We start from the raw sequence: 12,900 nt of genomic DNA on the forward strand, positions 1-12,900 counted from the left end.
TCTCCAAGGAGAGTCTCTTTGTTTAGATTGGATGACTTCTAGTGTTATTTCTACAATTTTGATACTTGTAAATGACTTTAGATGTGTTCTGTTTAGATTTATTCCTAGATCTAGGAATTCCTTTGCTGACTTCCTTACTAAAGGAGCAAACCCAGTTTAAACTTTTTAGGCCTGGTGGGGGATTCCACCGGCTTTTATTGGTTCACCCTGCTTATTGTGTATTGGGTCTATGACCTTAAACTGTTTTACTTAATGAAATATGTTTACTGTTGACCAAAAAAAAATTCACGATCCGAGTGACCCGATTTATAAGATTTATGATGAAAACAGAGGACTTGATTGAAATCTATAAATGTGTCCGTATGTTCTCTTCTTACATCATTGTGAGATTCGAGATTTTCTCTATAAAGTTATGAATGAGTTTTTTGTAATATCTTTCTGATCAGTTGAAAGATCTCAGTTGAAAGATCTACATTAGTTAATAAATCAAAATCTTGACCATCCTACCATCAAAATAGACTGAATCCTAAAATCAAAATAGCTTTAGAGGCATCCATAGCCATGAGGCTTGTTTGTTGGTTTCATGTGCAGTTCCCTTCCCTGAATTGAGTGTGCAAAGGTGTTCAGCTATTGTAATTTTGAATCCAAACTTTACTGGCGCTGTTAGGGCTCTGCAAGACATTTATTTCAATCTACAAGCTATTTACAAATTTTTGCTGTTTTATGGACCATTGACACATTGTACACTTTCATCCACTTTACATCACATTGCCTTCTCCCCTGAAGATATTTGCAACGGGCTTCAGACAAAATCCAAACAGACTTCCATGTACAGAAACAAACAGTAATCAATCATTTCTTACATACCAACCTTCTTACATAAATCAGTTGATGTTATCCACAATATGTGCATACCAAGGTCCATGAACGTTAACCGACACAGTAGCCACCACAATCAACTTCTCTGCTACCTCTATCACTCTGTCGGTAAGAACAGCCGCTGCTCCAAGCCGCCGGAGAGCAATTTGTGCCAATTCCCTTCCCTGAGAACCATTTCCTCCAAGCACAACACCCCTAATTGCGAGGTAAACCACGTGAGAGATGCGTGCAAAAACTGCATCCCCAGCTTGCAGAGACTTAGCCAAAAAGCTTGACATGACTTCTTTCCTCATTTGGAGCTTCTCTGCGTTTACGGCACTGTCGCTGTCTTCTGGGATAACGCTGATAACTTCAATAATTTCAGCAACACCCACATCTTCAACACGGTCCAGGAGCTCAGAGAGCTGTTTAACAGATGCAGATACTATATTATCCATTTCTGAAGGACTGATCCTCGAGTTCTCACTCAAAAGAGTTTGCCGGAGTACCAGTATGCTGCACGGTATTATAAACTCAAATCAGGAAACTCACTATAATAGTTTAGAGAAAAAAGAATATGCTGACTCATTCTACAGACCACCAATCTAATTCTAGGATCAAAATTCAACAGTGTTATCCCAACTAAATGGGGTCAGCTAACAATCTCACATTTTGTGTCCTCAATCACAAGTACTTTGCTAGCATGCTCCACATGCACGCAGAAGCACTATTGTTAGAGTGTAGCACATGTGTATTGTTTTTCATATATTGTACTGCTGTCATATTCTATAAATATAAGATTGTGATCTCATATTGAGATCAAGGATTTCAGTCATTTAATAGTGAAAGACAGAGAAAGAGACAGTCTTAGTAATTTATTTTTCCAAAGCTCTTAAATATGGGTAGGTGACAATAAATTCAAGCTCCACATCTGTAGACAGTTGAGCATTGCATTTGGTATCACTTCAGCACACATATACCTACTTAGAAGTGAATGTGTTTATTAATATTTATTGAAATGATTCTTACTGCACCAAATGCCAAACATGCATTAAGGGAGGACAAAAACCTGGTTGCAATGACAATGATCTTCTGCAGTTGAGCCTGAACAGCCCTTAGCCTTGTGAAATTTAGTTTAAGGGTCTCTGGAAGAGTCTCAAGCTTCAGCCCCTCTATCCTGCCAACTAATTTCAACAAGCCAAGTCTCACCAACAAATCAAGCCTTTCTCCCTTGCATTCTGGCTGTTGATTACCTGGTAAACAAGAGATTAAAACAATTAAGCTTATACTGTCAAAGAAACTATGCTTTAGAGAAAACATACACATGAACACACAAAAACATAATACCAGAAAAACTAGCTGAGGTAGGAGGTGAAGAAACAACTTCACTTCTACTTGCTGGAATAAGGACACTGCTACCAGTTCTCAGGGTGGCAGAAGGGAGAAGACCCTGAGAAGAACTTGTGTGACTGACGGGCAAAGCTGAAAGTGAATCAGTGTGTTCTTCCCACTCCTGCTCACCGCCGGGCTTTACCGATGAAAGCCACTGGACTGTCCACGGTAACGAGGTCAATGCATCAAGGGGTGCTCCATAATGGTTTGAAAAAGCTTTTCTAAGGTATTCAAAACCAGCTGGCCCCTTGATGAGTGGTTCTATAATTTGTATGCGTGCTTTGGTGATCTCCCGCTTTAGTTCCTGCAAGAAAATCTCAAAGCTTTGAGAAAGTGCAGTAATACAATATTCAACTTTGGATAATAGATCTAACAAAAGCACATCATCTAACCAACACGTGATGACAGACAGTTTATAATAGGTGATGAGCCAAAAACGGAATCTTAAAGATCAAAATGAGAAATTTTTTTCACTCCAAAACATAACACATTTTAAACTCTGACCCATATTAATCCAAAATGGTCTCATCGCCTACTTCACATGTTTAAACTCAACGGATCATGAATCCTCCACAAGGGAAACTTAAAGATGAGAATGTGAAATTCTGTTTATTTCAACCTTCAATATTCCACAAGCATAACACATTAAACCAGATATCTGTATCAATCCAACATGTTTTCATGCCTGCTTCACATGTTTGAGCTCAATGGATAACCAATCCAAACCAAACCTCCCAACCCAGCCTTCTCCTTGGAATCCCCCCCCCCCCCCCAACATGCCATATTTGAGTGTTTCTTTCCACATGGTTTCTCTTGCACATCAACAAACAGCTTCAGTCCGCTGCAAAGTCTTAATAGAAAGATTTGGTCAACCCAAGTAACTCAGGCATAAAAGATTTTTCAGTGTCAATTTTGTGCATTTACCCATTGTTGGGTCTATAATTCATAACATCAGCAGGCAAATAGCAAGGCAATCAAATTAAGTAACACATCCACTCAGTATTGGAGGCCTGGACCACATGTGCTGAACAAGAGTACATTCTTTGTCTCTAATTATAAGGAATGAACTAAGTTGCATTTTAATTTCTTACAAAAGAGTAAAGCTAAGTTCAGCAACTTCTGTGTTGGTGAATAACTCAACAATTTCTAGTTGCCAATTCAACTTAATTTCTTATTCTCCAGCAAAACATCAAGGAAAGGGAGGAGCATGGACAGAACCAACCTGAATCTGTTCTAGAACAAAGCGGAGACCCTTGATTATCGCAAGGATAAATGAAACATTTGATTTGTCTGCAGTTTGTGCAATCTCACCAAGCTCATTCAGTAATTTCTTGTGGGTCTTCTTCATTTCTTCTTCAGCAGCTGGAGCAGAAAGCTTCTGCAGAGTAACCAATGCATACTCCAGGATTTTTCCAAGATAAACCGTGTCATGACTTCCCAACTTCAGCACCTATAAACAGAAATCAATAGTTAATTTAGCCCATCACTAGTAAATTTGATTGGGCATCTCGCAGTTACTAAATTCTATTAGAGCCTGTACATCATGACATATGGTGGTCTGTAGATCCACGGCACAAGGTAATCTACCTCAGATAGAAAGTCTAGATCAATAGCTTCAAGAATTTCCTGCTTCCAACTCTGAGGAGCCATTTTGCAGAGTTCATCCCTGACTTCCTTCACGAGCTCAACCACCCGCATATAGTTAGGCTCATCCTGTTTCATAGATTCTGCAACACCATCCCAAAATGCATTCTCCATTGTTTCTTTTATCTTTGCCTGGTCAAGCAAGAAGACAGAAGCAAACGGAAGCCATGAATTATCCAGCCATACATACAGTAAAACAATTACTTGATTTGAATATTCATGATTTAAATAACTAACTTACCTTAATACCACTCTGATCCACATCGCCAACATTCAAGGTATCAGCAAAAGCATAACGCTGTTGATGGATCATTTCATTTACGAGTAGTTCATTTTCCAAAATCCAATTTTCTGTAGAAGCAGCAGACAGTCCATCCGTACTCCTGGAAGGAGCATTAACACCTTTGGTAGGAGGAGAAGCATCATTCTGAAACAAGGAGCGAACAACATGGCTATGACCCTCAACTGGCTTACTACTTTCATCTAAGCCAGAAGCTGAAGAATGTCCAGCTGAACCAGCAGACACCGAAGAGCTGGGAAGATTTGGAGAAATATGTGCTATTTGTGACATTAGGGGACTTCCATTTTCCTTCGCTTCAAAAAATCTAGATCTCGTATCTGACAGAGCAGATTCCATACGTTCAATCCCAGTTTCACCACTTAGATGTTGTATTTTCTCTCTGAGAAGCTTCTGGTCATCAGCCACCTATCAATAGGAAAGAAAATGTCATGGGGGCAGAGTTAGCCATTTCTGTATTACTAGCCTATGATTAGTTCTCACAGCAAAGGAGGGAAAAAAGAAAAAGAAAAAAACCATTCAATAATTACAGCAATCCATGGGATAAGCATTGATATCATCACTAAAAAGATGAGATACTGTGGTATCACCGCTTAACTTGACCAACATCTTGTCAGAACACTATTGCTAACGCATATTGATAATTTCCATTAACAGCAGTGTGTCATTCCCCACCCCCCTCCTTTTATTTTATTTTTTTCCTTCATGTATGTATGTTTGTGGGGCGATGCATGGGAAGAAAAGCAAACAATTAAAGGCTGCCTCAATGAGGTGAACAAAGAATTACCTGTTTCTGAATAGCTTTCATGTCATGAGTAAGACCACCATCATTCCCTTCTGGAGACATCTTGCATGTCTGCATCATAGAGAGCTCAAGTTGGCATGCAGCTCTCACTAAATCCTCTACAAGTGACATTGCATCCTTAGCCTTCCAAACCACAAAGCAATATAGGTATGAGCACCATGCTGCATCAAAAGCAGCAAGCCGAGATCTAAACGTCCGCTCCTTTGGCAATGTGGTGGATGACTCCTCATTAGCAGATGGTGCATGACCATCTAATATAATCTTAAGTAACAATTCAAACTCCCTAATGAAATTTCCTGCAGATGTGGTGAGAGAAATCTCACGCTCACCCTGCCCACTGAAAACTGCATCTGGATGACTCAAAATCATGTAAGCACAAAGCACCACCCTAACTGGATACCTTGACAATTTAACTTGATTTTGTGCTGCAACAGCAGATTCTGCTTTCTTTGATGTTCTTCTTCTGGACGAATTACCAGGTGTGCCCCTACGGCTTGGAGAAGCCACACGTTTAAGGAGGTGATCAATGTTATCCAAGCTGTGACCACTTACAGCTGTAATAGCATGTGAGATAGCATATCGGCTCTCCAGTCGATCAAGCAAAGCTTTCACAGTCTGAAGATTTGCAGATGATTCAATCTTGAGAGCCAGTTGCTCAAATGGCATTGATTGAACAGAAATCTCATTGATCTCTAAGCCTTCAAATGCTTTTGCCAAAGAAAACGTAGTTTTCCTCAGCCTCACAAATCGCCTCCAGCACCTGAATTTACAACAAGAGAAAAAATATTATAAACAACTCCACCATCAACTCCAAAAAATCATGAACTGAAACAACAGTAAAGTAAACATAATCTGGCATGCAGCTAGACAATTCACACTAATCTAGTTGGCACTTAAATTCTTTTGGAAGAAGAGAGATATGGTTATTCTCTTGCAAGAAGAAAAATGAGTGAGACCAGATTGATGCTGATGTCTTTACTTGCTAAACTCAGATTGGCTACGACTTGCATACCTAGCCAATTTTCTTGAAAGTAAATCCCCGTGCCTGTGCATTTTATTCAAATTGACACTGACAGAAGCATGAAGGTTTCCTCTCTGGCTCAGATACTCAGCCCTCTGTCTCTTGGCCTGTTCATCATCAAATTTCTTTGAGAAACTCGGGACTGACACATTCCTTCCCAAAATTTAAGTTGAATTTAAAGATAAATTTGATTGTACTAAAAAATATACCCTTTGGAGACGCTTTTCCAACTTATCCTGTAATTTACGTCTCTCAATCTCTCGCTCTTGATACACAGACTTGGCTACCTTCCGCACCAGCAGAACCCTTGCGCGTGCCCTTGTTTTTTCTGCTTCCAACAATCCTAACCGCTTCTTCTCGGCAGCAGCACGCTTTTGGGAAATTGTGGTACGGACACGCTCCTTGTATTTGCTCTCCTGAACCATCCTTCGCAACAACGATTGAGCTGTCCTCTCCTTTGCCAAGGCCCTCTTCTGCCTGTGAGCCTTCAGAATAAGCATCCGATTTGCCTCTGCCTGCTGAACACGTGACTCCACTTTCGTCCCAAGCTCCTCACGTTCCTTCTCAAAACGCATTTTAACTCCTGTTTTAGCAGCTTGCCGCAACTTGTCCAACCTTGCTAGGCGCATCTGTGCCTTTGCGAGAATGCTCAGCCTGTTAATCCATGCATAAGGTAGTAAGTTTTACGAAGTACCACATCCCCCAACCACATCGATGCACTTAATGATGATTAGAAATCCACAATCCATAGCCTACGTTATGGGCTAATAGAAAATGGTCATATAAACTTAAAAAGGTTTCCCATGAGACCAGCATTCTGTTCTCTCACATGTTTTTTTTTATTGTTCACTTTCTCCTACCCTGACCATGTTGTCCCTATGTAGTTAATGCCACTCTGCATATAGCAATTAGTGTGAGGAAGAAGTTTTTATCCCCCTACAACGTCATTGTGGCGAACCACTACAATATAAAAAGATTGATTTCAAAAGATAGTAAAAAGGACTGGTGGTTAATCCACAACAGAACCCATAGCCTAATAATAAAGGGCCATCTGGGAGGGAGAGTATGCAACTCTGGAATACAAAATAGTCAAGGCAAAAAGACTTGTCATAGGCAAGAACATTGTGAAAGTCGAATATCACTAGAGGAAGCAGCAAACTTCAGATGCCTCAAAGGCTCAAACACAAAATAGTGGTAATAGTATGATCGGGAAGAGAGGTTAGAAAGAGATACCACATATCATTAGAATTTCTTAGTCCCAACAACTGACCGAAAAATCAAAGTACATCATTGGAGAATATAAAGTAAGAATTATAATTGAAACTATAATGATTTTGGTTTCAAAATGAAAGTCAAGCAAATCCACAGATAAGACACAAATAAATCTGGATACAACTATTTGCATCAATATCAATTTTCCAACACTAGAAAACCAAGCTAAAAAGGTCAACACTTTGAAATCCAAATAATACCTTTTCTGTTCAGCAGCATAGAGTTTAGCTTCAAGACGGTGACCCAGATCTTCTTCTTGAGAAGACCAAGAAGGACTCCTTGGCTTTGGTCTAGCTTTGCTTGACAACCATTCATGGAATTGCTGCACTCCAAGGGAAGAAAGTGAGAAAAAGTTAGTTGAGTTCACGCTTTACAAACTTCTACTCTACCAGGGGACAAACAAACAAAAAAAACCTCCGGAAATTGACATTAAGAAGTAGCTGCTGGATTTCAATTTTTGTTGGACTGAAGAGGAAACAAAGGGTTAGTGGGCAAGTGTAAGTTCCACTCGCGTATGGAGAACCTCTGAATCATCTTGGCCGAAAAACCAAAAGGCATATTTTAAAAATTAGTAAACAAAAGTAATGATAGTAAGGCGGATCAAAGACTCAAACCCAGAAAACCACCGAGGTTTTTCGGTTTTCTAAGTTAGAAATCGTAAGAATATAATCAGAAACGCATGATGGCATCACATGAACAAATAAAGCGAGCAAACAAAATTCCATCAACTGAAATTCTTGTGATGAACAAAGGAGCAAAATTAAACCCACCAAAAAAGAAAGAAAGATTGGATGAGGAAGGCAGACAAATTAACAAGAAAAAACGTAGAAACAAAGAAGAAAACTAAAATTTTACTCATCAAGCAAGAAAATAGAACAAAGAAGCAAGCTTCAAGACTCGCTACTAAAATGCTTAAGCCAAGAGAAAGCTAGAAAACATTTCAGATAAACCCAATTTCACAAGGATTACCAAAAAGGCAAAAAGGAATAGAACTTTAATTATGAAAAACAAAAGAGAAAAATCTAATTAAGGTGCAGAACAGAAGAGAACCAAAGAGAGACGGGGGGGAAAAGTACCTGTCTACGGCGTTCGGCTTCTTTAAGCTTGGTTTCAATCTCTTCGGCGGTGGATGAACCCTTAGATTCCAGAAGACGTTGCCTAAGCCTCTTCGGCAACTTCGGTGGTGAAGATGAAGAAGAAGCTTCTCCTGAATCATTCACCGGAAATTCCAACGCAACCGGTGCAACAACAACAACCTTTTCCGATTCCGTCATCTCTACTCCAGCACTCATCGATGATCCTCTTCTGTCCAAACCCCCAAAGACGAGAACGAAGACGAAGAGACGATAAAAAGAAAGAAACAGAGAAAGAAAAGCAAGCAACCAACCCCAAACGAAGAAAAGCAACGCTTCTTTGTCTATATATATTTATTCACACCATTCACAATTCATGAATACAAAAATGACGTACAGACGCGAGAGAGAGAGAGAGAGAGAGAGATGAAGCAGCGAGCCCATGACTTGCCTAAAACGTTGCCAGTTACGCCTACTGCAACGCTCCTCTTTCTATTTTCCCTTTGATGCTTTGCTTTTCCAGCTCTTTTCATTTTTTACCGCAATGCCCTTCCTATTTTCTTTCTTTTCCTTTTTTTTCTTTGAAAAATTTTCAGTGCAACTTGGGTTACCTACTAATATTAATATTTCTGTTTTATCCAATTTATAAATTATACCTCCTATTACTACCTTTTTTTTTTTTTTTGGTAAAGACCTCCTATTACTACCGATAGTCTCAATTAGTTTTCTTGTTAGGCTTCATTAAAAATTTTAAAGAAATTATATCTTTTTTTTCTTTTTTTCTTTTTCTTTTTCTTTTTTTTTCTTTTGAGAATAAATTGATTTTTGGGCAAACATGTTTGGGTTTGTTTTTCTTGGGACATACTTCAACCCAACCCAGGTGTAGTAAACTTGACTAAAACCACAAGTTTAAGCTATCCTTATATAAGCAAAAGACGCTTCTCACCAGTTGTCTTCAGGAGTCCAGTTCACGCCTTTGGAGGGTGATTTCGTAAATTCTCTAATAATCTGAGGATAAAACACTAGCCATTAAAGTAATAGTTAGGGTGATTATCGTAATTGTGCTAGCATTATGTAAGCCATTTCCAGTCTTAACCGTAGGCGGTGCCGGTCAAAGGGGGTGAGCGAAGACGATCTCAAGTCTCAACTCTCAACGTCATCCAAAAGGTTTTTCGCACGTGTGTAAATAAATCCACTTTAACACGTCATCCTAATGGATAGCAGCCACGAGTACATTCGATTACATCGCTCATCCTTTCCAGAGACGTCTTCTGGGTCCCACATGAGAACGTTGCTAAACGAGCGGTAAGCATCATGCTTTGTGACTGGGGAGGATGGATTCTTTACGGGGCCCACAGAGAAAAGAGGATGTTGACACGCTGGCATAGATTAGTGCTGTTAGGCTGATTTGTCCACCACGTCGATCCACCTGTCAGTTTCAACTTATCCTATACTTAAATTCCATTTCTTCTTTGCACAGAAAAAAAGGGAAAAAAATTCAATTTCTTCTGACCTTTTTGACAAACCACAGCCACACAATTAATGGATTAATGGCTGGATGAAATGAGCCTGTTTGGAAACGTGTACCAACCCGCACCGCCTGGTAGGCTTTATGTGCCACAAAAGTTGCTTGGGTCATAGTCTTTTACAAAATCAGACCGGAAAATAATGAAAAAAGCGGTTCAATTCTGGTCTAACTTAGTTCAACATGCCATGGTTCAAAAAACAAAACCAAAAGTTCTAATTTCAAGGGTTGTTGTTCAGTTGATAAAATACAAACACCTTATAACCCAAGAGATCAAGATGGTTCTCAAAAAACTCAACAAAAAAAAAAAATCGAATAACCATCATGATTTTTTTTCTTGTTAGTTTTTGAAGAGTTTAAATCCTCTACCCTAATGGGCAGAGGTCTCTGCTCTTTTCGTACTTTTATTCTACACATTACGAGAGAGGCCAACCTCTAATTTTTATTGTATTTAGCAATAGTATTGACCTCTACCCTGATGATTAATGAATTTCAAGTTGTTTTAAATTAGGGGTGACAAAGAAGCTGTTGTAAATATTAAAGGCTTTATAGTGATTTCATTCTTGTATGGAATATGGGTGTCTTACTTAATTGTATGTGAGGGTATTTAGGTCTATTAAGTGGTTATTATATAATCCTCTCAAAGGGCTTAGGGTTTTATATGATCATTCAATCTCATTCTTCATCTTTGTTCATGGGTTTGTGCTATGTTGCTCTGGTAAATTGATGCTCTCTTTTAATGCATCTTCTTGGTGAGTTATAGCATGGAGATTTAGAAGTTATTTGGCTTTTGATATGTTGAAGACACAGTTGCTGGTGTTCTTGGTCTGCACCTGAAGAGAGGATTTGTTTCTTACTGTTACAATTGTAGTTGTTCTCACTATGTTGTTTCTCTCTTGGTCCATGTCTAATGAGCATATGTTGGGTAGCAATAGGGTTGTAATCTGCTTTAATATTTGATAGTACAAAATTTGATGAGTTCCTTAACTCATCCTTGGATGTAGGCCTTCGTGATTGAACCAAGTAAAAACCCAGTATGTCTTGTTCTTTGTTTTCTTTCTTCTATTATTCCGCTGAAGTAAGGTATGAAATCTCAACAGAAGCCAACCAAACAAAAGGATAGAAGTCTAATTGGGCTGACCATCGGTTCAGTTGGTTCGGTTCAATTAGTCACTAAAAAACCTTTGATTGGGCATTGAAGGCTAGAGGCTAATTTTTTTCACTTTATGACAGTGAGGTTGTTTGGTTTCCCCAATATTGTGTTGTGGGCCTGTTTTAATGATTTCCAGAATTTTTAATCCTTAAGCTTTTTTTTTGGTAGAAGAGTTTTTAATCCTTAAGCAAGTAGCCACTTTATGACAATGAGGTTGTTTGGTTTCCCTAAAATTGTGTTGTGGGCCTGTTTTAATGATTTTCAGAGTTTTTTCTCCTTAAGCAACTTGCTGGGTCAGAAGATAAGGCTGGGCCCAAGAAAACCAAATTTAATTCAAGATTCGGATTGATTCCCACTAAAGTGGATTTCTACTTTTTCCTCCATGAGAAAACTAATCTTTGAAAAATGAAACCCTTTGCCCCCCACCCCCCATGGAAAAATTTAATCATTGTTGCCAAACAAAGCCATGTTACAATTTCCATAAATCTTGCAGTTGATTTGGACCTTATGTTATATGCATTCATGCCTTCTTAATGTTATTATCATATAGTTATACAAAGCTTTAAATAATTTTTTTTGGGGGGTCATTGATATTCAATGAATCTTGAAACTATATAATTTACGAGTGGGGACTGCTTATGGATTGTTATATCAATCTAACCACGTTGACATTACCACAAATTAGGCAATTATTTGAACCTCATTTTATACGCATGTCTACTTAGAACCATTATTGTTTATTACATAATAAAATATTACTTCGAATTAAGTTGAAGATGAGAAAGCCATCGGCGTATTTTAGTTGACTTAGCCATTTACATTAATTTACTTCAATTTGGTATTATTATTATAAAAAAAAAAAAAAAAGTCTCGGAGAGATGGAGAAAGATAGATTTAAATGAGAAACAAGGACGGATCTTTGAAAAAACTTATATCATGGAGAATCTTCAATGCCACGCCATAGTTGCCCTCCAATATTGATAATATGCCTCAAGATATTCAATTTTAGTGAGATTTTTTTTTTTTTTTTTGTCAACCCTGGTTTTTAAGGCTTTGCCCTGACTAATCCGGTGTTCGACCCGAGTCAAACACCTGGCTGCGGTGGGTGAGTCTCCTAGCGGGGATTTTTTGCATTCACAAGGTTTCGATATCGGAACCTTGCTTAAGCAGACCAAGCTGCTTACCACTTGGATCAACCCCCATTGGTTTTAGTGAGATTCTCTATTGCCAACACTATTAATCTTATTTTTAATTTATCTATTTTTTAATATTACCTTAAAAAAATACCCACAGAGATGGTATTTTTAACGACCTTTTGTTCTCAGCAAATATAAAAAATTATAGCGGAAAATCATATTCACGATGGTTTTTAAAGAAGCATTGAAAAATATACATATTTGACTACACTTCGGAAGAAGCGTGGGTAGAAATATATAGAAACCATCATGACAAGAGTAGGAGAAATTTTATATTTGATGACGCTTCTCAAAAAACATTCGAGAAAATGTTTCTTTAGCATGGGGGGTTTGTATATTTCGCAACACTTTTAACAAGGATATGGGAAAATGTATATTTTAGCAATAATGGAATCTATTTTTTTGGAATAATTTCAGAGAATTCCAAAATAAATAGCAAAAATATCACATCATATCATGCTATCATATCATATTATACTATCATATCATACTACTATTATAAAAGTATGAACTCAAAGAACACGATTATATTTTATTTTCCTACAATACTCTTTTGAATTCAATCAATTAAATATTTAAATTAATAATAAATGATGTCTATAATAATAAATTTAAATTCTTGAATTAATTAATTCTCAATTTTTCTCCATCTCATTTTTCAAA

General features: G+C 38.0%; 1 protein-coding gene across 1 annotated transcript; it reads right to left on the bottom strand.

Moving 5' to 3' along the window:
* Positions 1 to 590: 590 nt before the first annotated feature.
* LOC148998744 (uncharacterized) lies at positions 591 to 8,755 on the bottom strand. The gene is made up of 11 exons (XM_089141749.1): positions 8,367 to 8,755; positions 7,491 to 7,612; positions 6,228 to 6,672; positions 6,010 to 6,125; positions 4,980 to 5,757; positions 4,136 to 4,600; positions 3,838 to 4,026; positions 3,473 to 3,700; positions 2,206 to 2,554; positions 1,928 to 2,111; positions 591 to 1,374 (listed from the first exon to the last, which is right to left on the bottom strand). The coding sequence occupies exons 1-11, from the start codon at positions 8,580 to 8,582 to the stop codon at positions 885 to 887; spliced, it is 3,582 nt and encodes a 1,193-aa protein (XP_088997875.1). The 5' UTR covers positions 8,583 to 8,755; the 3' UTR covers positions 591 to 884.
* Between the last annotated feature and the right edge of the window lie 4,145 nt (positions 8,756 to 12,900).

Source organism: Hakea prostrata, unplaced genomic scaffold, assembly GCF_041222555.1.
Source record: "Hakea prostrata isolate BN-2017 unplaced genomic scaffold, UWA_Hpros_2 contig_161, whole genome shotgun sequence".
In the NCBI taxonomy this organism is placed as follows: Eukaryota; Viridiplantae; Streptophyta; class Magnoliopsida; order Proteales; family Proteaceae; genus Hakea; species Hakea prostrata.

Bases quoted from the DNA above. Each gene is read 5' to 3' on its own strand.
- LOC148998744 (XM_089141749.1), bottom strand. From the start codon at position 8,582: ATGAGTGCTGGAGTAGAGATGACGGAATCGGAAAAGGTTGTTGTTGTT. The intron at 3,701-3,837 runs GTAGATTACCTT...TTCTGTTTATAG, and splicing joins ATCTAGACTTTCTATCTGAG to GTGCTGAAGTTGGGAAGTCA. The intron at 1,375-1,927 runs GTTTTTGTCCTC...AATACCGTGCAG, and splicing joins ATCATTGTCATTGCAACCAG to CATACTGGTACTCCGGCAAA.